This window comes from Phyllostomus hastatus, unplaced genomic scaffold, assembly GCF_019186645.2.
Source record: "Phyllostomus hastatus isolate PE091 unplaced genomic scaffold, TTU_PhHast_1.1 phas_contig_17, whole genome shotgun sequence".
Lineage (NCBI taxonomy): Eukaryota > Metazoa > Chordata > Mammalia > Chiroptera > Phyllostomidae > Phyllostomus > Phyllostomus hastatus.
In genome coordinates, this window is record NW_025333664.1 from 8,035,868 (window position 1) to 8,063,299 (window position 27,432).

Below are 27,432 nucleotides of genomic sequence, written 5' to 3' on the forward strand. Positions count from 1 at the left end.
GGCAGGGGGGAAAAAAAAACTCTCCCCCGCGTCGGGTCGCGTGGTCTGCGGAGCGGGCGTCAGCGGCGGCGTCTGCGCGTTCGCGCACGCCTGCGCAGAAGGGCCCGGGATCGGGTGGGGGGTGAAGAAGGGGCCGGCCTTCGAGCGACAGCGACGCAAGATGGCAGCCACCACGGGCTCGGGTGAGCGGGGGTGCCGGGGCCGGCGGGCTGAGGGAAGGCGAGCCGGGACCGGGGATCGGGGACTCGCAGAGGCCCTTGCAGCGTGAGCGGGGCCTTGGCGCTGCCTCTGTCCGCCCGGCTCTGCGGCGGCGACCCGGCCGGCCTGAAGTAGGGAGGAGGAGCAGGCTGCGGCCGGAAGCACGGGCGGGGGCCTGAGGGGCCTGTGGGCGGCGCGGCGAGGCCCAGAAGCTCCCTTGGGCGGCGTGAGGGCCCCGCTGAGAGGAAGGGACGGGCCCCGCGGCGCTACTGAGTGGCCTAAACGGGACAGTGGCGAGCCTAGAGGCAGGCTTGAGGAGATCGGGGCCGGCGGCTCTTTGGGGGAGATCGAAGGGTTCCCCACAGGAGAAGGAGGCGCCCCAAAGCTGATGGAAGTCCTCTCCTGGGTGCTGTGGGTGCGGGGGAAGGGGGAGCCTGGGGGTGTCCGTCTGGCTGGGACTTCGAGAAGGCCGTCGGGATGGGTGGGAGGAGGCAGCGAGACCCGGACGGAAGAGCGAGAGGATCCCCCCTTGGCTGCGCGGACGCTTCCAGCGCCAGTCCTGGGGACGGGGTTAAGCCGAGGGGACGTCTGTTTTAATCTGGAAAGGGGAGCCTTAGGAAATCTCCATTATAATTAGAAAAGAACGGGGAGCCTTGGGCTGGCTGCTTCTGGGGCAGGGGGTCCAGGGCGTCTCCCATGACCGGTGAGCGGGGGGCAAAGGGTCTCGGACTCCTGAGGGTGCTGGCCGGTGCGGCCGGTCGTGAAGGGAGTGACCCTGTCGTCCGCAGTCCCCGTTTGAGGACACAGATGCTAGGAGGCAGGCTCCGGTGGGGCGGGAGCGGGGAACCTGCGATACTGGGTGAAAGGCAGGTGAGCTGGCAGCCGCGAGGGTTTCAGAGACGTGTCTGCCAGAGGGGAAGATCCCCTCCTTCGTCGCGTGAGGGGAGCTTGCCCCGGAAGGGTCTGTTTTAGGGAGACCCCTCCGGCCACTGGAAATACGCATGCGGGGTCCGAGGGCCCAGCGCGATGGGACTTTCTGCGCGGCTGCCTGGGGAAGGGAGGCCGGCGAGGAAGCCCCCGCTTCTCCGGGATGGGCGGCGGGACTGAGGGGTCCCCTTGGTGGGGGGAGTCCGCCCGGCCCCTGGTAGGCCAAGAGAAGCAGCGCTTATGTTGAGACTGGGTTCCCTGCTCTGCACCCCTAAGAGGGCCCGGGGATTGGATCCCCCCCTCCCCCAAAGGCCCGTTTCAGACTTAGCATCCCACCGTTGGACCTGGGGTGGTTAACACCCCGAGGAGGCGGGGCGCGGCGGGGGGGGGGTGGCTGGCCGAGGTCCCCAGAGGGGCTGATTCCGGAAGTGCGGGGTTTGGGGGCGCCGGTGTCCCTCTTTTGTTGAGAAGGCTGTGCCCTGGAGTGCCTGCCGATGCGGGTGGCCGAGGACGCCCTCCCAGGTGGGGGCGAGCTCGCAGGGAGGAAGTGACCAGGGCCACTAGCCTGGGTCCTGAAAGCCTCGGCATTCACGGCCGCAGCAGCAGCAGCAGCAGCATTAGCAGCATTAGCAGCAGCACTAGCACTGTTGGGGCTGCCGCCCTGAAAGGAGCGGCTGAGTGGAGGCCGTCTGTCCAGGCTGGTGTTCTCTGGTATCCCAGGGAGCCATCCTTGTCTGGCTGTCGGTGGGAATAGGAGGCAGTGGATTGGGGCCGGGGGGGGGGGGTCGTTCTGACCAGTCTGACCTCCCTCGGGTTGCCTTTTACGCTAGAGCAGAGGGTCTTCCGGGAGGGCAGAGGAGACCACAGGTTCTCCCCAGACTGTGGTTTCAGTGGAAACAGTGCTGAGTCCATTCGTTACCGAGACAGCGCAGGCACTGTCAGAAGAGAGAGGCCGAGGCAGGCCAGGCTGCTGTGGGAGACTTCTCCCCAGAGCGACCCCCCTGCCAGGCTGCTCTGAACTGGGGACGGGAGGTGCAATGTGCCCGTGGCCGCCAGCGTTCTGGCGGCATCACATCCCAGCCCTGTTGCCAGTCACTTAACGCTGGCCACCTGTAGTCCAGAGTGCCAGCGACCTGATCCGAAGCCCCTGAGGCCCTGCCCGTTGGAGAGGGCTTCAGAAGAGCAGTGGTGGCCCGCCGAAGCGGTGTCAGCTGCTCTCTGGTGCAGTCAGCGGAACACTTCTGCACCGTTTAGCAGGGGGCAGGCTCCCAGGGGCCTTAAAGTGGGTCTCCCCACACTCCTCTGCCGGTGCCTTCTGCAGACACTGATAGAGGGCTGCTGCGTCTCACTGTCAACAGTGGGCAAGGCCGGCATGGCCCCTGTCCTTGTGGAGCTCCTCCGTTCGTCAGGGAGAAGGCCGTCGAGGAGCAAATAACAGAGACAATGTCAGACGGCAGTAAATGCTGGGAAGGAGACCCTGCCGTGTGGGAAAGGGTGTCTGGAGAGGTGGTCAGGGAAGACTTCGGAGAGGGCCGTCTGAACTGAGACACCTAATGGGAGGAGCCACTGGCAGGAAGGGCCTCGCGGGCAGGAGAGGGGGGAGACAGTGAGTGCAAAGGCACTGTGGCAGGACCAAGCTGGGCACATTGAAAGAAGAAAATAAAGGCCTTAGTGTGCAAGAGAGGCGTGCTACAGATGATGAGCTGGAGAGACGTGGCTTTGGATTTTGTTCAGTGTGAAGGGAAACCATTGAACTAATGTGTGGTATGAAGTACAGATACTCAGTAAATATTTGTTGAATGAATAAGAGTCTGAGAAAGAGGGAATGACAAGACCTGACCTGCGCACCCAGGCAGTGAAAGCAGCACAGAGCGCTAAGAGGGGAGGCTGAGAGACCTTAATTGGACTGAACTACAGTGAGTGTACCGACATCTTTGCTTTCTAACCCTGGGAAGTCTTTCAGGTGTGGTCAGGGGACCTGAGGCCTTCCTTAGTCAAGTTTAGAACAGGCCCCTCGATTGATCCGCCCCTGGTGGCCAGGAAGCAGCTGTGGAGCCTCTGAGTTCCTGTAAGGGCTGAACTTCGTTTTTCTGGTCACTGCTTTCACTCTTGGCTGCAGCGCCTTCACGCCTCCCTTGCTTCTGCAGGGTGTGATTTCTGCATGTATCCTAGAGGGAGGGTTGTGAAATGTCCACTAGAATCCCTCCCTGTGCCCGTGCTGTGGCAGGTGACCTCCTCCTGCCTTGTCCAGGCTTGCAGGACCTCATACACTGGCTCCTGGCTGCCAGGTCCTTCTCACCCAGCATCCCGCAGGCTTCCCTGGCAGGTAACCGGAACCTGGGTGCTCAAAGAGTAAGCCTCAGCTGGGCATGGCTTTAAATTTGCATGCATTGGCGTGGCCTCATGCACACACGCAACCTACGGAGATCTAACCGTGTGGGCAGTGGAGGTCCCATTCCATCCAAGGGTGTTTCCCAGAGAGAGGCGGAGATGATGGGAACCTGTAGGCTCTTTGTTGGTCTTGCCCCGAAGTGTCTCACTGTGCGTGCATCTTGTTGTGCCTGTGGTAGCCCAGTGCCTTTTGCACAGCTCAAGCCTGGCTTCAAGAAAACTGCTCCATCCAGTGCTCAGCTGAACAGACAGCCATCTGCCCCAGGGGTGGGGAAGGGCTTTGCCGGGTGGTACACCCTATTGCTCCCCTCGGGGACTGCCAAGGTTGATTTTGAGGATCACAATTTTCCCCTTCACGGTGACTTTGAAACCACCCCTTCCCACCAACCACATTCCCTTTCTTCCCTCTTCTCTTTCACGTGAATGTCGCTTACAGTAATTTGATGAAAGTGGAATACAAAATGTATTCCTGGCCCCTTGGTATTCCATTCTGGGTAATGTGAGGTCCACTTCTAAGGAAGCTGTTACTTAGACCTTACACTCAGTAACTCATGCTTGTTGGGCTTGGGGACCCCCACCCCATATCATGTACAAAGTGCATGCAAGCCCTTCAGACTTTTTTCTAAGCTGCACTCCTGAGGCTCGCGGCGGGCTGGACGCTGTGTTACATACGTCATCTCGTTTCTCAGAGCGGCCCCATGAAGCAGGTGACCGTTGTGAGTGTGAGGAAACGGAGGCGCAGAGCCAGTGCCTCACAGAGCCAGGGTACAGAACCAGGACGGTTCTGTTCCAGGACCTGTGCCCTTGGCTGCGTTGTCGCTCTTGCAGCCCCGTCGCCTGTTCTGCAGCTCGGCATCCCGAGTTCCTGCCACCCTCGGCAGGTCTGTTGACATTTCTGCCTCGGCTGATTCTTTCTTTCATGGGCAGGTAGTGATGGCTGTCAAGTAGGATTCCTTCCTCATCCTTGCATTCTTCCCATCACAGCCCAGTAGGTGTGGCCGCACGGCCGGTGCCAGGTCCTCCTGTTCCCCGTCCCCAATGTCGTCCCGCCCAGCCAGAACCGCCTCTCTCTCGCCTAGAGGACTGCAAAAGCCTCCTGCTTCCAGTCTTGCCCTTTTTCAATGGATTGGGCGTAGAGTTAGCTCTGTCCTCTCCTTCGCTTACTGTCCCTGCACACTTCCCACGTCCTGTTCTTCGTTTCCACCCTGTCAGAGGAAATCTGATCTTTGGCCTTGGTGTCCCTCGCAGGAAAAAAAAAAAAAAATCACAGGGTCTTGCATTTTTGTCATCAGGTGTTTGTTGTCACATTATCCGGGCTGTAAAGAATGATTGCCACCGTTTCTTCCCCTTAGATCAGTGGTTCTCAAATGAGTGTGCATCCGAATCACCTGGAGAGTTCATCCGCTCGCTGGGCCCCACCCTTGGAGTTTCAGATCCCTAGCTCTGTGGTGTAGCGCAGTGGCCTGGTGTGAGAATTTGCATTTCTAGCAAGCTCCCAGGTGATTTGTCGGTGTGGGCCTGGGGACCGGTGTGGGCCTGGGGACCGTACTGGAGAACAAGAGAGAAGAAATGTGCTCGTGGCAGGCACTAACTAGGCAGCCAGACTGCACTTGCCAGTTGCTCAGAAATAAAAGTTAACTTCCCCTAACTTTATGTCTGCTTTTCAGGAACAATGAATCCAGATGCATCACCTTCTAGGCCTCCGTATTTTCTAGCCAGACTCCTAACTCAATGCACTGTCTTCCCTGAATAGGCAACCAAACCAGTTTTAGTTAGCAGCTTTCTTTTCAGGAGAAACCTTTGAGGCTCTGCCACTTTTAAATCAATACCTAGGCCAGACCAGGGTTGTGGGAGGGGGGGTATGGGGGAATGGGTGAAGAGGTGAGGGGATTAAGAAGTACAAATAGGTAGTTACAGAATAGCCATGGGGATGTCAAGGACAGTATAGGAACTGGAGTAGCCAGAGAAACCACACAGGACCCATGGACATGAACAGTGGTGTGAGAGGGGGCTGGATGGAAGGAAACAAAGGGGGAAAAGTTGGGACAACTATAATAGCACAGTCAATAAAACATAATTTTTTTAAAAGATGGGCATGCTGTAATAGCTGCTGCTTCGTAGTCATGATTTCCCCAAAACATGTTTCAAAATCCTTTTTGTACCAGAAATATTTTAATATGTTGCTGTGTTTCAGATTACTGCATTAAATGTTATACTATAAATAAATGCATTCTTTAAAAAAAATGCTATACTATGACATGGTGTAAAACCCTATCAAATATTCATGCTTTTTCAACCCAAGTGTCGTACACGTATTCTTTGTAATGTCCTGCAGCTGCTGGCTTTTCTGTTTCTACTCAGCCAGGAGAGTAACTGGATGACTTTTGATGCTGACACAGATCCAGGGAGAATCCTTCTGGAAAGAAGATTTCTCAAGTAACAGGAACTAATGTTTTCTTTAAAAAAAAAATCATGGATTTTTCTGTGGTATTTTAGCACCTTGGTGAAGTTACCTTCACATTTTCATAGTTAACTTTTTAGTGGTTGAAGGCTACTAGCGGCAGTCTGCTTGACCTCCTCTGTGTCGTCACTTGGCGCTGTTTCTCCAGCTGCCTTTTAGGAGTCAGGGTCACAGGTTAACGTTAGGGATCTGAACATTTAGGTTGATTCAGTGGATTGAAGTGCTGTAGGAAGAAAAATATGTTAGAGTGTATTTGATCTGCCACGTTCCTGGGGTTTGGCATACGTGGATTTAATTAATTTACTATATTCAGTGAAGTATTTTGTTAAAATTAATATACCATAGTTTTGAACTTCTACTCTCCATTTGGGATGGGATGAGATCCTCACCTGTGCCTTAATACGCTCACAGGACCTTGGTCTCCGGGATCTCCGAACTCCACCAGTGTTTGGACTCATGCCCCTGGGGTGCCCGTGATGTCCTAGGACTAGGATGTGGTCGGGCCATTTGGAGTACATGCTCTTGCTCTGTAGAAAATATTGACGCATCAACTCTATGTTCAGTTTCTAAATGGTTTGGAATACCAGGAGCATGCTTTCATATGTATTTTATGAAACAAAGTTCATTTTACAGTGAAGAATCCTTGGTTTTATGGTTTGAATGAAAACCCACTTTTCCCTCATTAAAAAGTAAGTTTCCCCAAAAGTCTCGATTGTACTTCATTAAAAAATAAAACTAGAAAAGGTGGAAAGAAAGCTAGTTACCAGTGACAGTCACCTCAAGCCAGAGAACCGTCCCAGTGCCCAGGGCGCTGTGCGCAGTGGGGACGGGGGAGATGCCGTTTGCCCAGGAAGCGTTTGTCGGACACCTTTCTGCGCCAGACAGCCTGCCAGATTCGGGGGGGCGGGGGGTGGGCAGGACTGGGTGAGTCACAGCTGTACTGGAGAAGCGCAGAGCATGAGTCAGACAACACAAAAGGAAGAAAATAGAATTAAAGAAAAAGGACAGCGCAGACACTGTGTGAGGGTAAAGGTGTGTGGGGGGAGGGGGGCTCTGAGAGGACCTCTGCCGGCTGGCTTCTAGTTTCCGATTCGTGTTTCTGCCTGAGATCATTGTATTCCAGCGTTAATATGTGATGTTTCTCAGGCTCTTTCAAATTCAGCTGAGCCTGTTTGATGGTGTTTACAATGTTAGACTTCTGTCAGTAGTACTATGAGTGTCCCTGCTGTGTTCTCAGAAATAAACCAGAGTTAGAATTTTGTGACATGGAGCACCATTCTGAAATAATACGCCTGGCTTGGCGCCGAGTCCCCCCCTCGCTCGTTCAGCAAGCGTTTGAAGTGTGTGCACACTCCGGGCAGAGCACTCATCAAGGTGCTGAAGTCAGCAGTGCACAAAACCGATGAAGTTTTACCCTCCTGAAGTTTGTGTTCAGATTCAACAGACGAATTGCTGTCAAGTGGTAGTGAGCGCTGTGCAGATGGGAAGCAAGACAGGGAACGGAAAGTTACCCCTTCATGAGGATTAAGAGAGCCAGCCAGCTAATTAGAGCTCTGGACGGAGTAATCTAGGGTGAGGGGACAGGAAGTGCATAGGTGGGAAGGCAGCTGGCTCATTCAGAAACTTAAAGAAGGACGGGGTGGCCGGGGAAGGGTGCAGGAAGTGGAGTTGCAGAAGCAGGTGCATCGCTGTAGGGGAGGTTGGGAGTTTGGGTGTGTACTGCTTGCAAGGGGGGTGCCGTGGGGAGGGCTTTGAGTAGGGGAGAGGTGAATCTAACTTACCTCTAAAAGGCTCACTGTGGAGAAGGTAGGCCAGATAGACATAACAGGTATGCTGAGGCGGCGTGGACTGCAATGGTCACAGTGCAGGTGGGGAAGAGGATCATATCTGGGGTGCATTTGGAAATGGGTTGGCTATGGGACATAAGGGAAAGATTTCTTGTTATGACTGCAAGATCTTCGGCTAGAGCGATCTGGTAAACGTACGATACACTGAGATTGAAGAGTGGGAAGGTTTTAGTTTTTGAGTAGTGTAAGGGTTTTTGGAAGTTTCTAAGTTGGAGAGACCTTTTAGGCATCTAAGTGGATTTGCCTAGAAGGCAGTTGTTTGAAAATGTAAATGGGAGCGTCATCAGCTTCCCTGAGCTGAGTGGAAGCACGTGGGTGATAGAGCAGGCAGAGGAGCCCGGTCTGTGGGCCGTGCCCGGAGGCCCGCAGCTGGTGCTGGGAGGTTAGGGAGGTGGAAAGAACCTGGAGCTGAGGAAGAGTTAGAGGAGGGAGCGATCAGGTGCTGCTGAGAGCTCCCCGAGCTCGGAGTGGGGACTGAGGGTTGACTTTAAGATTCTGGCTAGAGGGTACTGCTTGGTGCCCCTGACGAGCAGTTCTGGTGAGTGACCAGGCAGAAAAGCCCGATCGAAGTAGGTGCAGGTAGCATGAGGAATTGCAGGCAAGGAGTCTAGTCAGCCCTTACGAGACTTTTCGCTAAAAAGGAACAAAGAAATAAGATGGTAGCTAGAAGGGCATAGAGGGTCAAGTGAGGGATTTTTTAAATCTTATGATGGGTAATACAGTGCTGATGGGGGTGATTCAGTAGTCTGTGCTAGGGGTTCCCTTCATTCCCTCATCCCGCCACCCACAGGGAGGGGCAGGAAGTACTGAGAGCCTCAGGGTTGCTGGGGCTCTAAGTCATTTGCACAGGCTCACAGCTAGATTGCTAGGAAGTTGTGGAGCAGAGTTGTGAGCCTGTGCTTTTAGTCCTCTGCTGAGAAATTAAAGAATTTTCTCTAAAGTATACTACACTCTGATTCTTATTGGTGAAAAATAACTTAGCCGTTACCCCGACCAACCTTTTTAAAATGGAGTGGTAGATCAGGTATCTTACTGTGGTCATAAAAAGTATTTGAAGATCACCCTGGCCAGTGTGGCTCAGTTGGTTGGAGCATGATCCTGTTAACCAAAAGGCTGCAGGTTCAGCTCCCTCTCAGGGCACATGCCTAGGTTGCAGTTTGGTCCCGAATCCAGGTGCCTGGCTCCCCAACCCCGGCACGCCCGGGAGGCAGGCAGTCAGTGTTTCCTCTCGCATCGATGTTTCCTCTAAAAAACAGTGAAAAAAGTGTCCTCAGGTGAGGGTTTAAAAAAAGTGTCTAAAGACCATTTATGTGAGTATACACTTACATGGAAGCCTGGGTTGACTTTGTATAGTCTTCGTATCAAAGATTCCTGTCTCTTTTGAAATGGAGTTTGTATGCTTTTTTATCCTTTGCTTGTTTTTTTTTAAAATTTTCAACAAATATTTATCTGAAGCCTGTGCAACATAGTAAAAATGGCATCTACCACCACAGTCATTTTAAATCCCTGCCTTAAATCTCTTAATATTCCTTCCGTTTTCTACCTATCTAGGCCAAACAAAGAAGTTTGTTAACTTGTGCTATCAACAGTATTTGCTCTAAGCAAATGCCTCTGGTTTTGGAGATGGTTGGTATTGCAGTAGCACTTTCCTAATACGGCCTCCAGGCCTCCCAGCCCATGGTGAACGGTCCCCAGGAGTTCGGCCGTATCCCTCATTTTACTCAGAGCCTTTGCAGCCCTGCACTGATCACCCTCAGGATGAAGTCCAGTCCTGACTAGTAATGGGGCCCCACCTCTTCAGCTTTCATCAAATTCAGAGGGGTCTGTGAGCCTCTCAGAGGTTGAGCAATATGGTCCTATGATAGATTATGTTTGGCATATATTTTAATAGTCCTTTTTTATTGAACTTGCTGTGTGTACATCTCGTTTCCATAGTGAGACTGCACACTCTGATGGGGAGGCCCCGTTTCTGTTTCTTTCACGGCCCCTCTGAGGTCTGGCACGGTGTGGGGTCATTACCGCACGGAAAGAAGGCGTGTGCATGTGTGTGCGGCAGGGAAGGACTTAGCTATGGAAGCTGTCGTGCTTTGCTGCTGTTCATTTGACCTAACGAGTTAAAAAACACAGTCACTAGGGAATAGCATTTGGTGAGATTCCCACTCTCTGAGAATCCGTGGTGCTTACTGCAGCCCGGGGTCACACAGCGGAAGCCCGGAGCAGGCGAGGGAGCACGGCTGACGGGTGTCTGGGGGAAGAGAGTTCCAGGCAGAGGGGACAGCGAGCTCCCGGGCCCGGAAGTAGGACCTGGCCTGCGGTGTGGTTGACGTGGGTCCTGAGAGAGTTGTTAATGTTTCGTTCACTATGCAAATAACAAGAAGTAGAAATCAGAAAAATGCAGAAAAGGGAAAAAATCACCCATGATCTTTGTACCCGGAGATACCCACTTTTGCCACCTTGGTCCCTGTCCTTTCCAACTTGAACTTAAGATGTCGCTCAGCATCTCGGTTAGCTGACTGGGGCTGCCGGAACCGAATGGCAGGCGGGCGGCTCAGACGGCGCGTTGACTTGCTGGGAGTCCCGGCGCCTCGAAGTCAGAGCCTCCCGAGTGCAGGCGGCTGCCTGCCCCCATCCTCACACCGTCATTCCTCCTGCTGTCTCTTGTGCGTCCCCATTTCCTCTTTTTTAATTTAGTTTTATTATTTGTTGTATTGACTTTATTGGGGCAACATTAGTTAATGAGATCACATAGGTTTCAGGTTGACAGATCTACAGCACAGCATCTGTATGTTAGTTATATTGTATGTTCACCATCCCACATCAGGTCACCATTTATCCCCCCTTCACCTTCTTCTCCTCCCCCAGGCCCCCTCCCCTCTGGCGGTCACCCCGTGCTTTGTCAGTGTCCCTGGGTTTTTCTTTCTTTTCTTTTTTCTTTGCTTAATCCCTTCACCCTTCCCCCCCCACCCCCTCCCCTCTGACAGCCGTCAGTCTGCTTGTTCTGTGTATCCAGGAATCTGTCCAGTTCCGCTTTTTCTAAGGACATCAGTCAGGTCGGGTAGGCGCCACCCGGGGGGTCTCACTTGAACTTAGCACCTCCTGGAAAGCAGTGTTTCCAAGTGCAGTCCCATTCTGCGGCTCGGGGGTCAGGGCTTCAACGGGAATGTGGGGGAGCACAGTGCAGCCGCTGCACCACCGGTGACAGGTGCCTCGGGTGCTCATGGGTCTTCTGTCCGTGTGATTCTGTGCTCCTTGAGCATTCATTTTTGTTAGTTCCGGTTTTTAAATGAACTGATAGTGATGCACGGTGATTTTTTTCCCTAAACCAAATTAGTTAGGATTATTAAAGATTTAGATTTACCACTTTCTGAACCAAAGATGTGGTATTCTCTGGCTTTTTGCTCATGTCATCAGCATCCTTTAGTTTCGTGTTTGTTGGAGGACATTTAATTCAGAATCACTGAAGAATCCAGTTGGCTGTTCTATGGATAGAAATGCCAGTGTTTCCCAGACAGGCCATTCAAGTATGATTTCAGGTTTTTGCTATTTGATATTTTGCTGTTTGATATTTTTTCAATCAACTGATTCTCTTGCTTAACATTTATTTTACTTTATTTATGCCCTCCCCGGAGGACATGCTTCGTGGTTTTAGAGAGGGGGAGAGAAACATGGGTCAGCTGCTGCCTCTTGTATGCAGCCCAGCCAGGGACTGAGCCCGCGCCCCAGGCATGTGCCCTGATCGGGAGTCGAAGCCGCAATCTGGTTTGCAGGACGACGCTCCAGCCCCCTGAGCCACACCAGCCAGGGCCTACGTTTCTTTTAAAAAGGAGAATTTTACCACCAGCATAAATGGGATGTTAGTATATATTACTTGCCCTAAATAAGTTATCCTTAAAAGTAGACACGTAACTGTAAAAGCAAGCATTCACTCCTGTGCCACCTACAGTCCTCCAATGCGTTGCTCAGGCCGAAAGCCTGGGAGCCGTGGTGACGCCTGTTTCTCGCATGCATCACAGGCCGTTTGACCGCAGGTCTTACCCGCCCAGACCTCAGGATACCTGGGACCGTGCTGCTTCTCACTGCCTTCCCTGCCGTCACCGGGTCCCAGCCGGTGTTACCTTTTGCAGGGTCTGACAAGAGCCTCCAGGCTGCTCCCGCCCTCGCCCCCTCACCGTGTCCTTCGCATGGTCGTCAGAGGGACCCCGTCAGAAACAAGTCAGGTCCTGGTACTCCTCTGTTTGGAACTCCAGTGGCTTTTGTGTGTCACTCAGTGACAGCTGGAGTCCCTGATTTCCTGCGGCAGCTCAGTTGGCATCTTCGCCCGTCTTGGGCGCTGTGGGCAAGGTCCTGCTGCGGGGCTCTTGCACTTGCTGTTTCCGCTGCCTGGAACACTTCCCCGCGGCCAGCCATAAGTCAGGCTCCCGGTCTTCGGGTCATCGGTCATGACACCCAGTTGTAACATGACCTTTTGATCACCCTATTTAAAGTTGTAACTCCCCCCGTCATTACTTTCTGCTTCAGAACACCACCGAGATGTGTCTTTTGTGTCAGTTTTTTTGGTCAAGTACGTGTGTCCCACTAGAATGTAAGCTCCAAGGGGGCAAGGCATTTCTGTGCTGTTCACTGCTTCTTCCCCAGTGCCTAGAAAAGTGCCTGATATGTACAGTAGATGCTCAGACAGGTGTTCAAATTGAATCACTAGTAGCGTGCACCCACACTTTGGGAAATACTGAGACATACTGGGAGTGCCTTCCACAGCCTTGAGTCCCTCCAGGGGGTCTTTGTTCACAGTCACACGTGAAGGGCTACTTGCCGTCAAGATTCTAGCCAACTGGGGTTTCGCACTTCAGGCAGAGAAAGCTGGCGGCGTGCCTGGGTCCTGAGGGTTAGCCGGAGGAAACAGGCCCAGTGCCGGGGAGCGGGGGGGGCGGGGGGGCTGCTCCGGAGGCAGCGCTGACTGGAAGAGCAACCCCAGGAGACTTGCCCCGTGCCCTCCCACAGCCGGATCCCCTCTCGGCCCCGGCACCGAGGCTCTGTTCTGGAAGACCCCTGGGAACGGCCCGAGCCTCGGCCTGAACTCGGGAGGAGTGGCTGGAGCCTGTGGGGTGTGGCTGGGTGCTTGCCTTCATGAGCTACTCGTCCGGCTCTGGGATTTGGGGGAAAGAAAGAAATCAGAGAACTGGCTACCTTCTTTTAGGTTTCTCTTCTCACAGAGTAACTTGAAATGTTACCCTCGATGCCTTCGATTGACCCTTAGTTGATCAAGAGGACGTCGTCGTTACTTGGTACAGCCAGGGCGACTCTTCCTCCCCAGGTGGTTTGAGTCACTCCGACAAATGAGCACACGCGTCCCCTCAAAAGTGTGTGTTAAGAACAAAACAGATTGTTCCTTTTCTTCGAAGGCACTTTCGTTAGCCCTTGATATTGATGGTTTTCATCTCAAATTAGTGGACCCAAATTAATCAACATTCCACATGTAAACCTTTACCAAGTTTGTCAAAGCCATTGGGGTGGAGTAGGGTATCTCTCTAGGTTTGGGTACCCCGCCCTGCTCCGGTCACCCCTTCACCTGTAACAGCACCACGTGCTCCTGGCTGGTTGTGCTGGTCAATTACCAGTAGCTTCGGAGAGCAGCGAGTCCGAAGTACGGCGACTCGCGGCAATTATGTGCATGTTAGCATCTTCGTTCCCACGTGGTTGTAATGAGCAAGTAGCTCTAGGTTTACAAGTTCCCCTGGAGTTGCTAGTATCTTGAATTTCTTTCCATTTATTTTAGGAGTAAAAGTCCCTCGCAATTTTCGACTGTTGGAAGAACTCGAAGAAGGCCAGAAAGGAGTAGGAGATGGCACAGTTAGCTGGGGTCTAGAAGATGACGAAGACATGACACTTACCAGATGGACAGGGATGATAATTGGGCCTCCAAGAGTAAGCGTCGAGCTACGGCTATAAATGTCAATGTCTTAAATTCACTGTGCCTCCTTTTAAAAATAGTAGCCTTATGACGGAAAGAGCTCACCAATGGTATATTTTCTGAAATGTGGCTATTCTTTTTTGACCAGTTTCAGTTTATATATTTGAACCTCCTCTGATGCAGTTTAATCCCTCTAAATGGTAAGCAAAAACCTGTTTAGACTCATAGTGTGAATTTACATGACAATGTAGATTACAGTGAGGGTTGAAGTAATTGTACCCTCAGATGTAGTTTAGAACAAACTCTTGGGCTTATCAAATAACAAGGCTCCAGGTACAGCCAACGTTCCCGAACACAGTGTTGAAATAAACCTTGGAAAGCCTTCACGGTTGTGGTTTTTATTCATTGTTCCCAGGTCTACCATGCATCTGTATCCTGAGTTTTTGGGCCCTTGGACGAAGGGTTACTACTTCCTGCCTGGTCCTTTCTGGTCTGCCCCAGGCTCCGTTAGGCCCAGAGGCCGTTGCAAAAAAGAAGACAGTGGAAGGCAACCTCTCTTTTAGAGCTTTGTGTGTGATACGTGAGAGTTCCAGCCTTCATAATGCCAGCTGACCTTTTTTTACGGCACATAGTAACCCCCACAGACCCCCAGAAATGTCATTTAATTCTCAGGAGAACCTCTGGCCAGGTTATCCGTCAGCTGCGTTCCACTGAACTGATAAGGAAACAGGCTCAGGGAGGCGGAATTACTTGCCACGTGGCTTGTAATTCCCAAACCAGGTTTTGCCCCCAGAGACTGTGCTCTTAACCACTCTGCCACGCTGTGTCTCTCCTGTTTATGTTTTGAGTTTCCCTCTGTCCCCGGTATAGAGTTGCCCAGTGTGAAGAAGTGATGTGAGGCGGGAGTGAGGAAGCAGATCCCCACATTGCGACACTTTTTTCGGACACACAGTAGGAGGTTTGGCTTCAGCGCAGCGGGGCCTCTCCCATGTCTGCTTGTGCTTCAGGACGACGGTGTTCATTCTTTGCTCTGCATGCAAGGCCCTTCACCTGCTGGGGGGCAGAGAGTCCCGGCCAGAGCCCAGAAGTGTCGGCGCACAGAGCGTTCGGACAGTCTGACGTTGACCTTGGACGGCCGTGAACACTCGGCAGGTGGCTGGCACTGCCGTGTGGTGTTACTTCTTGACTCATTTTTTAACATTATAGTGTTGTTTGGGGTTTTTTTAAATATTCAATTTGCTTTTACTCATTCCTTGATCTATTTTTAAACCTATGAGAACCAGGATTTTCTGGATTTGTTAAATACTGGGGAAACGCGATCTAGAAAGCTCGTTCCTCCATGGAGATCATTGTTCTTGCTGTCCCTGAAAGTCTGCTGTGTGGTGATGCTTCCTTCACTCCTCTGCTTCTCTTTCTAAGAGTGGTTCAGAATTCTGGAGGGTGAGAACCAGTGTTCCCTGCTCCTCACTCACTCTGCAGAGCTCCTGGAAGTGACTAAGAATGAAAGGGCCGGTTGTGCAGTAGGTTTGTTCGTCAACAGGCCGGTGTTCAGGTTCTAACAACTCGACGGTGAGCCAGTGCAAGATCGTGAACGCACTCAATACCACTGAACTACCGTATCTCCCCGGGAGTAGTGCCCTCCCACGTGCGATGCACACCCATGTTTTTGGCCCAAACTTTCATGGGAAAAAATCCTCTAATTTTTTAATTCAGTATTTTATTTATTTGCATTTAGATACTTGATTTTTGTATTATAAAGGAATTTTTAGCATCTTTTTGAACATATGGTACAAGAAATCTTATGCAGCAAATAATTATAAAACACAGGAACAGATACAAGGTATTTCAGGTACTACCCATGTATAATGCACACCCTTGTTTTTCCCTCAAAAATTGGGGCAACAAAAGTGCATATTACACATGGCAAAATACGGGTGTGCACTTGAACAAAAATAAACAAATAAGTGAACGAGTGAAATAAACCACTAAGGTCTGTTGAAAAGATTCCGTTCTACCAAAAACACGTTCGGTCACCCTGAGTTTTAGTTTCTCTCTTTCCCAAAGTGGCTGACGTTTCATGAGTGACCTCGGTGTGCCAGGTGCTCCCCATACAGCCTTTCAAAACAACAACAGCTTTATTGAGATACAATTCACAGGCTGTAGAATTCGCTTGCCATAGCATACACTTCTCAAATGTACAGTTCAGTGGTTTTTATCATACTCAGAACTGTGCGCCTGTCGCTGATGTCGAGACCTTTTCATTACCCCAGAAGGAAGAACCCCATCCCACTGGCAGTCACTCCCATTCTGCCCCCCGCCCCACCCTTGACGGTCACTGATTTAATTTATCTCTGAATTTGCCTGTTCTGGACATTTCATGTAAATGGAACCATGTAACATGTGGTCTTTTGTGACAGTCTTTTACTCGGTATAATATTGTCAAGGTTCGCCCATTTAATAGCACTTAAATTTTTATGATTGAATAATATTCCGTTATATGGTATACCATATTTTGTTTATCCATTAACTAGTGGATGGACATTAGGATTTTCTCCACGTTTCGACTATTGTGAAAGATGCTGCAAACATTCGTGTACAGATTCTTACATGGACACACGTCTTCCACTCTCTCGGGTGTCCGGACCTAGGGCGGGCTTGCTGGCCCCTTTGGTAGCTCTGTGTTGAGCATGTTAATGAACTGCCCGAGCCGCTTTCCAAAGTGGCCGCACTGCGTTACACTCCCACCAGCAACGCGGCAGGGTTTCAGTTTCTCCGCACCCTCGCCTGCACTTGCTGTCGTCCCTCTTGTCACCCCTGTAGTTTAGATCGCCCCCGCTCCCCAAGGGTAAAAGCAAACTGGTAACAGGAACTTTCTGCTTCTAGGTGCCTCCTGTGGCCAGTCTGTTTAAGACTGGCTTACAAGGTGTATATACGCCGTTACTGAAGCATCCAGATAGAGCACTCGGGTACCTCGTCTCCCTATTATATGTCTGTCACTGTGCGATTCAAGGGAAAATCCATCAACATTGGAAAGGTGTATCTACCACATGATCCTGAAATCCCACTAGGAGTTTACTCAGCTTTTCTTGAATGTGTTCCCCAGAAGCAAGATTATTTTTATGCAGTGTTTTCAATAGTAGCAAAATACCGGAAACCCTCAGGGTCTTTCAAGCTGACGATACTATATACTGTTCAGCTACCCAAATGAAGAAATAAATTTATGTGTGCCGAAGATGGGGTGAGCTCCATGGTGTTTCAGTGAAAAGAGTGAGGTGCACAGCTGTATGCGGAATGTGCTACCACACGTGACAGGGCGCTGCGGGAGGAAGGGAAGAGGTCACACGTGATACACGTGCTCTTGTGTGCTCAGGGTACTTTTGGAGGAAGAGAACACATTGATGATGATGGGTGCCTTCTTCAAAAGAAGAAGGGTGGCTGGGTGGCTGGGGCCAGGATGGTCATGGGACTTCCTTTTTACCATATGTTTCTTTTCTCTTTTTTTAGATTTTATTTATTTACTTTCAGAGAGAGGGGAAGAGAGAGAGAAAGAGAGGGAGAGAAACATCATTGTGAGGGAGAAACATCAATCAATTGCCCCCTGCATGTGCCCCAACCAGGGACCAAACCCACAACCCAGGCGTGTGCCCCAACCCGGAATCCAACTGGTGACCCTTTGTTTCACAGGACCCCGCCCAACCAGCTGAGACACACCAGTCTGGGCTTCCATGTACCTTTTCGTACTCTTTGAGTATGCTTTAATTATATATGTATGCTAGCTATTTGAATGCTTTTTTTTCTTTTTTTGAGAGGAAAGCAAGTTCTCCAAATTCAAACCCACCCAAGTGCCCCTTGCAAAATGTGGGCACATGTTCAGCTGTCCACAGCGTTAGATGTGGAGTAGTTCTCCTCGGACCACAGAGTATTTCTGCTCTAACCTGTGGGCTCTGGGCCTGCTGTGCTGGGGTGACACCGACAGAAACGGGAAGCGAGTGGAAAGGAGCGAGCGCCTTTCTTCTTTATTAGCATCGTGTGGTTGGCTTGACAGTTCAGTCTTCAGCTTGTAGACTGTCGCCGTGGCCCTAGGGTTGAATTAGGGAAGTGAGTAGTCGCTGTGGCCTCTCAGTGGGTCCCCTGGCTCCCTCAGAAGGATGCCCTGCCTGGTGGAGAGAGGGAGAGTTTCTGTGCAGAGCAAGCGGTGTCTAGAGAGCACGTGCGGGGGCTGGCGAGTGAGCTCCAAGCCTGGCTTTCCCTGCTCTGCTGTGGGCCCCGGGGCTGGCGCTCAGCAAACTACATTTTCCTTCGTCAGCTGGCTTCCTGTTAGGGTCACCACTCAGGACGCGGTGGGGGGACCCAAAAGGCGGGAGAGGGGACTTGCTCCTCCTGGTTTGCCGGTTGCTCTGTCTGTGCCATTCTGGTGGCACAGCCCTTCATTCTGGCAGCAGCTACGGGTTCCAGCCTCCAGCTTTTGGGGGCACTCCCAGCACCGACCGCACAGCACCCCCTCCTCAGAGGCCATGAGTCAGCTCCTGAGACCTCCCCTCTGAGCGTTCAGTCTGACCGACCGCAGCCTCTTCCCTTTGTTCCCCCAGCCTTTGGGGTTACCACCTGCTCCCTGCCATTGTTACCCGTGTTCTAGCTCAGGCCCCCTTCGTCAGTCAGTGACACAGATGTAACCCATTCCCTGTACTGACTCCTCTGTTACGGCACCTAGTGTGGTGCCCTTCCCCAGCTTAGCCCCCACTCCGCGTTCCCACATCTTCCCCAGATTCACTGCAAGCAGCGGTTTGGTGCGGCTCCTTTTGCACCTGCCTCTGATCGACCTGCCCGTCTACACCTGAGTCGGCACGGTCTTCTCGGGCCCCACGCAGCTGCACGCTCAGAGCCTGCCCTTCCCTCTAACACGGCGTGCGCCCACGCAAAACACCGTTTTTCTGTAACTGCATAGGGTTCAGACTGGGTAGCAGTTGACATTCAGTTGACCTCATGTCACCATTTTATTGTATATTAATTTAAATTTTGACATTTTCTTTGTGTAAATTTTTTTATCTCATACATTTTTCAAATGAATTTTAATTTATAATGGTTTTACAGAAAAGTTACAAAGGTAATACAGAAAGTTCCCATTCCCCCCTGCACCCTGCCTATTTCCTTTGTTGTTAATATTTTATATTAATGTAGTACATTTGTAAAAACTACAACAAATATCAATACGTTATTCTTAACTAAAGGCCATCATTTATCCAGGTGTTCTCAGTTTTTACTTATGTCTACTTCCATTCCAGAACCCCACACAAGATACTACATTGTATTTTGTCGTCATGCCCTAGATTCCTTGAGGCTGTGACACTTTCAGGTTTTTCTTGTCTTTGTTGCCCTTGACAGTTTTGAGGAGTACTGGTCGGGTGTTTTGTAGAATGTCTCTCCTTTGGAATTTGCCTGATGTTTTTCCTCTTGATTAAGCTGGGATTATCTCATGCATGTAGAGTTTTCAGGTCCAGGAAAAGCTTGTAATCAGCAGGCTCTGGAGCTGTTCTGTCGGGTGGAGGAGCAGCCCGTGTGCACATGAGTGTCCCGGAGCGGGAGGCAGGCCGCTGTGTGTGTCTGGATCGTACGTGTGTTGCAGCTTGCTGGCTGCGCCACCAGCGGTGTCGTGGTAGTGCATGCGTTCGTCCCCGCCTTTGGAAAGGCCACAGAGTGTCTGACGGTGTGAATGTGCCGTGTTTGCGGAGTCAGTCCCTTGCAGGCAGACATTTCGATCGGTTAGTTATTTTCCCGGAGGCTGACGGTGCTCTGCGTTTTTGTGTGCAGGGAGGAGTTGCCTGCGGGGTGCTCCTAGCAGGCGCCCTGCTGGCTGAGCAGGCCTGCCCGCATTCTGGTCGGCACTGCCTGACTGTCCCGTGCAGCTCAGGCCCCGACAGCACTGTGAAGAGGGTTATTTCGTGATCAAATAGTGAATCTTGAGAACTGCGTTCTTTACAGAGACAGAATGTTCTAGCAATTCTCCATCAGGCACATTTCCTTTCTGCCACAAAACCTTTTCACCAGGTCCCTAGAGCACTCAAACAAAGAGGAAAACCGGAGCCCTGTTTTCTAGAAAAACCTTACTTCGGGCTTTTCAGGGACCCCTCAGGGGTCTCTGTGCACGTGACCGGAGGCATTTTTCACTCTGTTTTAACAACGTTTCCAGCGGAACATCAGCGGTCAGAATTCACTGTGTATTTTTTTCTAAGAAGTGAGTCATAGCATGGATGTATTTAAAAATTAGATTTTGGAGCGTCAAAGTGATGGTAAGGTCTGATCTGTGTAGTAGTCAGCATTCTGCTAGTGAGCTGCCCGCCTTCTCACCCGTTTTTATGCTGTTGTTAATAGATGTCAGTGCAATTTTAGCAGCACTGGTAAGCCGCATAACAGACCAGCAGAGGGTACCTGCAGAATGTGGTATCAAAACATTTTAAAGGACTTTGTGATTTTGGCAGTTACCACAGGCTCATCCCCCAGGGACTTTTTTACAGAAGAAATTGTCTTTAAATTGTATGTCGGACAAAGCCACGGAGTGCACACGCAGCACGCACCCAGAAGAGAGCTGGGACCCACGCGCTCGATGGGTGCCTCGTGTGGTTGCTGGTGGAGACCGAGCCGGGTCCTGAGGACAGACCTTCTGTGTTGTCCGTCAGTCGGTCCGTACAGAGAGCACGTCTCCCTTTGCTTCCCACTTGCTTTGTTTACTGAGTAATTTTTTTTCCTTTGAGGAAATTCCTTAGTGGCAACAAGCTGTTTGTTCATTTTAAATTAACATGAAGGGCAACATTCATTCATTCAACAAACATTGAGTACCAGTTCTGTTGAGGCCCCTTCCCTCCTCACTCTGTGTTTGGCGGGAGGAGGTCCGACACCAGACTGGGTGTCAGCCTTCAGGTGGTGGGACGAAGGACACTTGGGAGCTGCGGGAGGGACTGGTGGAGGGGCCCCAAGGAAAGACAACTTGGCAAGTAAGCAGACCAGAGCACCTGGGGGTGGGGGGAGGCGGAAAAACAAAAGGAGAGGAAGGTGGGGGTGCACAGGGTCCGATCGGGGAACTTGGACTTCCTTCTCGGGTCACTGGGAAGCCTTTGGAGGGACGGTTTCCGGGCTGAAAAGGCCGGCCGGGCCGCTGAGTGGAGAACGGAGTGTAGGAGCCAGAGAGAAGGCAGACTTGGGAGGTGCAGATGAGGGTCCCCAGTGGAGGAAAAGGGGTGGGTGTGGGGTCTCTCTTGGGGGTAGAAGGTGAGACTGGTGGTCAGAAGGTGGGGGGTGCAGGAAGAGGGGGTCGTGGCCGGCTGCTAGGTTCCTGCTTTAACTACCTGCGGACGGTGGGGCAGGTGGAGGGCAGGTGGAAAGCCAGATACAAGTTTCGGTTTTGTCGTAGTTGGAAGCCTCTGTTAAGTGGACATGAAGGGTTTCTGTGGACATATTATGAATGTCTTCTGAATCTCAACATACCTTCCAGTTTCATTATTTGGGACAGGTCACTATTTAGACAGGGTTTTCAGGGGTTTAAGTCACATCCTCTGTCGTTTATTTCCCCCGAAGACCGCCAGATGTCGCTGTTTTCTAAGCAGCAGTCATTGGTGCCGCAGGCACTGAGGAAGGGGCCCAGGTGCCAGAGAGGGGAGCCACGGGGGTGGCCCCTGCCTTCGAGGGCGAGGGCGGCCGTCTGGTGGGGAGGCATTGCCACAGTGTGGTCCTCAGACACAAGCGATAACGCGGTGTGATAACAGGACAGCTGTGGACTGGCCTCCTGCCCTGCGCAGTGCTGGGACTGGGAGGTGCTGTCTGCATGGGGCTTTGAAGGCGCTGTGGCAGGCAGTTCAGGTGGGGGCAGGGCGCTGTGGGCAGAAGGAACAGCCTGGCAATGGGGGCACGTTTTGCTGCTCATCGGGCAGTGAAGAGTTCATTAACGTGGGGGATTGGACTTGCCCAGTGTTTCCCAAAAAGGGCATGGCTGGTGTTTGAAGAAGGAAAATATTTCATGTAGGCCCAATGTCCTTGGTGCTCTCCCCCTCACCCCACCCCCACACACTGAATGTCAGTCCCTCGGGTCGTCATAAGGACGGCGGGCTGGGGTGGGGGGTGGCACCTGCCGGCTGAGGTCCCTTGCACAGGGCACAGCCCCGGAGTGGTGAAGGGGGGAGCAGCTCTCGTATCTACACCCCAGCCCCACCTTCTGCTTAGGTTTGAAATTCTCTGAAGAGATGCCTGTTCTGTGCTTTGGACACAGTGACATTGAATGCACTGGCTGAGGACCCTGGTATACATGGACCTTTCGTGTGGCTCCCCTGAGTGGAGGATGCCTCTTGCACACCACCTCAGAATGCAGGGCAGCTCTGCAAAGTCGAGAAATTAACGTAAAAACAAGTCCTTATTGGACTTAATAGTACTGACCTAAAACTTCCACGATGCTAACTTTTTTGCCTTTTCTATTCTCCCAAGGCCAGAATTCACAGACACTAGTGTAGGGACCGATCACCACTGGCTTATCAAATGGGACAGGTGGATCCATGCGGTGGGCGCAGAGGCACCGGTTCAGCAGTCGGGGGTGGCGGGGGCTTCAGGAGGTCTGCCTGAAATGTTGAGTCTTTGTAATTGCCTGACATCTCTGTACCCTTCTCTTCCAGACAATTTATGAAAACCGAATATACAGCCTTAAAATAGAATGTGGACCTAAATACCCAGAAGCACCCCCCTTTGTAAGATTTGTAACAAAAATTAATATGAATGGAGTTAATAGTTCTAATGGAGTGGTAAGTTGTTTTTTCTGCCCCTGCCTGTTCCTCGAGGTTGAAAAACGCTCTGTGCTTTACCTTCAGGGATACTTGGGCCCGATCCCACGTGTTCCTCGGATGATAAATTAAAACGTGCTGCAGTACGCACACGTGCGGATTTGGGGTGGGGGTCTGTCTCCCAGTTGTATTTGACCATCACTCATACAGCACCTGCTCGGGGCCAGCACTGTGCTGGCCACTGGGAGATGGGCGCTCCCTCCGCCCTCTGATACCCGCCGAGGCAGAGACGAGGACCCTGAGGCACAGAGGGGGGCGATCTTGCCCCCCAGGGTCACACTTCTACCTGGTGGGCCTGATTTGTGGGCCACTGGTGTATCATATATATTTTTATATATATTTTTAATCTAATGGCCTGGCTTTTTTAAAACTTCTTTTCACTATCATAAATGGAAACTAGTCTCACTTGTCATAAGGCGGTAATGGCAACAAGAAATACGACAAAACCAAAGCAGAGTTAACTGATTCTTCCTCCTCCTGTTGCCCACCAAAGGCACGGAGTCTGTGAGGCCTGCTGTCTGTTCAGAGGGGAGGTCAGCAGGTGTTCGAGGGCGTGGCTCACGTTTGCATCACGTGAGCCAAGCCTATATTTTGAGGCACTCCAAGGATCGGGGGGGGGGGGGTGGAAAGAATTCTGTTACTGTATGTTCAGAGTTTAATATTATATCTGAGTTCCACCTACAGTCTAGAAGTCAACCCACATTTTTGAGAAATTTCTTTTAGGGCATCTGTGTCGACTTGAAGAAGGATGACTCTGAGGCAGGCCCTTGTCACTAGAGCTTGGGTCCAGGCCACCCAGTGTTTGGTCCTCCAACCACCCTGCACAGCTGTGTCATCCACCACCTGGGCGGGGGGTTGAGAAAGGACGGGCCCTGAGCAGGGTGGCGGCGGCGGTGGCCAGCCCACGGGCAGGTCACTGGTTTAGAGCTGGTTGTGCGGAGTCTTGCCGAGTATCAGGGCCATTTCTCCAGAGGTGGCTTTACTTGCCCACAATTTCCTTCTTCCAAGCAGTGAGGGTCTGGGTCACGGAAAGAGCAAAACAGACTAGACTGGCGGGAGGTGTCTTGCAGGTACTCTGCAAGCCAGGTACCCCTGTGCGATCAGCGTGTTCACCTTGACAGTGCATTCCGCTCAAGTCTGCACTGCGGCGCGACTCCGGCGTTCAGCGTTCTGTCGTTTGAGAGCCTGGCAGTGATCTGTTTCTGTTTGCCTTTGTCTAGGTGGACCCGAGAGCCATATCCGTGCTAGCGAAGTGGCAGAACTCATATAGCATCAAAGTCGTCCTGCAGGAGCTGCGGCGCCTGATGATGTCGAAAGAAAACATGAAACTGCCCCAGCCGCCCGAAGGACAGTGTTACAGCAATTAATCAGAAGAGAAGCCGCAGGCCCGCCCTTCCCCTATTCGATTTAAGCAGTCTTCATTTTCCACAGTAGTAAATTTTCTAGATACGTCTTGTAGACCTCAAAGTACTGGAAAGGAAGCTCCCATTCAAAGGCAATTTATCATAAGATACTGTAAATGATACTAATTTTGTCCATTTGAAATATATAAGTTGTGCTATAACAAATCATCCTGTCCAGTGTAACCACTGTCCACATAGTCGAACTTCTGGGATCAAGAAAGTGTATTTAAATCAATCCCCACCATAATCGGTGGGGCACATCTAACGCAACTGTGAAAAGACACATCACACAATCACCTTGCTGCTGATTACATGGCCTGGGGTCTCTGCCTTCTCCCGGTCCCCTCCCGCCGCCCTCCCCTCCCGGCAACAGCCCTCCAGCTTGGGGCGGCTTCTTAGAGTAGATGTGAAGGTGTCAGGTCACAGCCTGTGGGACTACTGCTGGGTGTGTGGGGGTGCTTCGTCTGCACCCCTGGTTTCTTTTTTTAAGTCTTAAATGATGTCCCCCTTCCAAGCCATCGTCCCTCCCCACTCTCTGCCACCACCCTTGGCCGAAGCATAGATTGTAACCCCCTCTGCTCCCCTCTGAAATTGGCCTTTGGCGAGGAATTCAGGGCTTTCCCCGTATCTTCTCCCCCCTACCCCCACCTTTATATCGAGGGGTGCTGCTTTCTCCTTACTCCTCCTCAAGTCCCTTTCTTCATGGCTCCACCCAACACTATCCGTGACACTCCCTTGCTTTGGCCGGAAGCCATCAGGTGAGGCTGGAAAGAGCCTCTGGCCCGCCTTGCTGCGTTCCGGAAGCACGTGGGTTACTCCACCAGCCTGGGAGATGACCGTCGGGTCCTCCGCCTGCCCCTCTGCTGCCCCATCCGCTGGCGCGTTTTCTTTTAGCTCAGGAAGGCCACAGAAGACACTCGTAAGCACACATGATCCCTCCGGATGAATTTCTTTCTGTCCCTACAATTGCTTTTGCTTTTACAAATTGAAGTTTTACACAGGGCTCTCACTTGGTCATCGTTGCCATCCATTCGGGTCTAGTTTGGAATCTGACAACTGGAACAAAAAGAACCTTGAATTCGGTGCATACTTTGGTTTTGGTGCTGTAGCTTCTCGCGGTCCTCAGCAGGGATTAAGAAAGAACTCGGTGTGCACCGCAGAACCCCAAAATTGGCGGGCTCGATTTCCTGGCTAAACGCTCCGATTCTCCATTTTTCTGTTCAGGACCACTAAGCGCTGACATGTGGGTGCATACGAAATGAAAACAACTCATTGTGTTCTGAAGGGGTTTTTTTTGTTTTGGGGTGTTTTTTTTTGGGGGGTTTTGGATTTTTTTTTTTTTGTAATTTAGTGTTTGTGTAAAACCACCTTTCAAAGCAGCAACTCTCCACTCTGAAAAGCACCTGATGTTTCCATTCATCTTTTTCTGGGGAAAACCTTAGTTGTGAGGATTTAACATCCTGTAAGTAAAGTTTAACATAACAGTATTCCATAAGCAGCCTTTTTATTGTCAGACCATTGCCTGGTTTTAATATAATAAAAAAAAAGTGTGCGTTAATATTTAAGCCGCTGTGCTCTCCTTCCTTCTGGCACGTAACAGGGACAGAATTGGATGTTTCGGATGCTTTGGGCTTGCCGAGGGTGTTCCAGGGCCGGCTCAGCAGACGTGCCCCACACAGGGCCCAAGTCCGCGAACACCAGGCTTTGGAAGCCGAAGGGCAAAGTGGAAGACAGTCTGTAGATATTTATGATGCGAGAAGACAAATGTCCACAATTTTCCATTGATGAAATTCAAAATACAGTGACGGAGCATAACTTCTGTAATGTCGCAGGCCTACTGATGAGAAGAGAAGAGGGGAATTCCTAGGGGAGAAGGTTCTGCCTCGTCAGGATATGGAGTAGCCCCCTATTATCAAATCCGTTGCACGTGTTTGTGTGCAAAACTCGTTCTCCGTTTGAGGGGTCGCCCGGAGGCAGACGGGGCCGGGTTTGTCCGGGGATCGTGGTCTGCCAGCCCTGTCCTGAGAGACTAGTAAACAAACGGAGGGGTGGCGTCCTTCGGTCTAAGGTGCTGTGTGTGACTGTCAGTCTCTAGAAGCTGTTCATTGGCTGGATTTAGTCTATTGGGTGGGAGGGTTTTCACACGTATTTCTGGTCAATGAAAAGAGACTCTGGACCTGCCGAATGACAATTGGTCTGCCATTCACTGTGAGGCGTGGAAACATCTGTGGCTGTTTTTACCCAGGATTTGAACTTCCTGCTGTGGACCCAACCGCCAACAGGCAGGCCTCCGTGTCCCGTGGCAGGAGCCGGGCCATTCCCTGGTGGCCGGCCAGTGGGTCCGGCTCGGTGTCTGGAAGGAGGGAGTCGGGTTGTTGCTCGTAGGCCGCCCTCCAGAGAGCACGGCCTGGGTTTCTGCCCGCGGGCGCGCGCTGAGCCCTCGGGCGTGAATTGCCGCCTTTCAGCCTCCCTGCAAGGGCCCCGGGCCAGGGACATTTGTGGGTTCTTCACCCTCAGTGGACTCTGCAAAGGGAGAATGGACAGAGAGGTTCTAACATCACTTTAAAATGCTGGAAAACCCCAAAGCAAGTTCAGGGCTCTGTCGTTGCTGGTGGGTTTACAGGCGGTCAAGTTCACAGCTGGCGTTTAGGCCTAAACTTGGGGTGGAGGAGAAGCGGGTGGCCTCCGCCGATCGCACTCCAGCCCCGCCTCCGGCCGGTCTGCTCCTGACAGAAGACCCTGCCGCCGTCGCTGCTCCTCGTGGAGCCAGCGGGTGTGTGGGAGCCCCGCCCAGGGACACGCGGTGGGCGCTCGGAGCGCGGCGGCGCCACGTGCGGCGCGGGCGGAAGGTGCGGGGGGAAACAGATCCGCGTCTCACCGAGTGCGCTCTGCCCACCGTGAGAGGCGTCCTCCGTACCACCGAGCGAAAGTGTGCAGGTTATCCGTGCCAGACGCGATTTTAAGGAACATCCCAGCCAGTTCAGGATTGAGATGGGAAAGTGTCCATTTTTAGAGCTGGCAAGAGGCAGGTGTGTTTGCCAGTGGTGACCGGGACGGAGACGGCGGCCGCCCTGGTGGGGAGGCACAGAGACCGCGTCACAGTCCCTGTTCAGAGGAATCTGCCCCTCACACCCCGATGGGCGAATCAGAGCTGCACCCTGTCTCCTTGTTCCTAAACGGAGAGCCCACGGACCTAGAAAGTACTGCGAACTGCAGAAAGGGGACCGAATGAGAGTTCCCTCCAGCTTCTGGCCCCACCCTCTCCAGGTGGGCGGGCGGCGCGACTGCCCTTTCCTCCCACCCACTTTTTTTTTTTAACCTAATTGGGAACGTGGCCTCCACTTTGCTCTTCTCTAGGTGCTTTTCTCCCTCACAGGCCCTCCCGGGGTCCCCGCAGAGCAGCACCCAGGGGACTGCCCTGTGCTGCGGCGCACCCAGTCACTGGGCGTGCCGTCACCCAGGTGGCCAGGCGCTGACT

General features: G+C 52.0%; 1 protein-coding gene across 2 annotated transcripts; it reads left to right on the forward strand.

The window, feature by feature from the left end:
• Positions 1-96: 96 nt before the first annotated feature.
• Positions 97-25,519, forward strand: UBE2V1 (ubiquitin conjugating enzyme E2 V1). Of its 2 annotated transcripts, XM_045832667.1 has the most exons (4): positions 97-182; positions 13,598-13,746; positions 22,387-22,512; positions 23,772-25,519. In XM_045832667.1, exons 1-4 carry the CDS (start codon positions 161-163, stop codon positions 23,916-23,918), a joined length of 444 nt encoding a protein of 147 aa, XP_045688623.1. In that variant the 5' UTR covers positions 97-160; the 3' UTR covers positions 23,919-25,519. The 2 variants fall into 2 exon arrangements, with proteins under 2 accessions (XP_045688623.1, XP_045688624.1); XM_045832668.1 differs by lacking the exons at positions 97-182; positions 13,598-13,746 and adding an exon at positions 13,786-13,932.
• Positions 25,520-27,432: the final 1,913 nt, after the last annotated feature.

What these genes read in the sequence shown, in the direction of transcription:
- UBE2V1 (XM_045832667.1), top strand. Translation starts at nt 161, where the DNA reads ATGGCAGCCACCACGGGCTCGG. An exon ending in GGCAGCCACCACGGGCTCGG is followed by an intron (nt 183 to 13,597) that starts GTGAGCGGGGGT and finishes CATTTATTTTAG; the next exon opens with GAGTAAAAGTCCCTCGCAAT. An exon ending in TGATAATTGGGCCTCCAAGA is followed by an intron (nt 13,747 to 22,386) that starts GTAAGCGTCGAG and finishes CTTCTCTTCCAG; the next exon opens with ACAATTTATGAAAACCGAAT.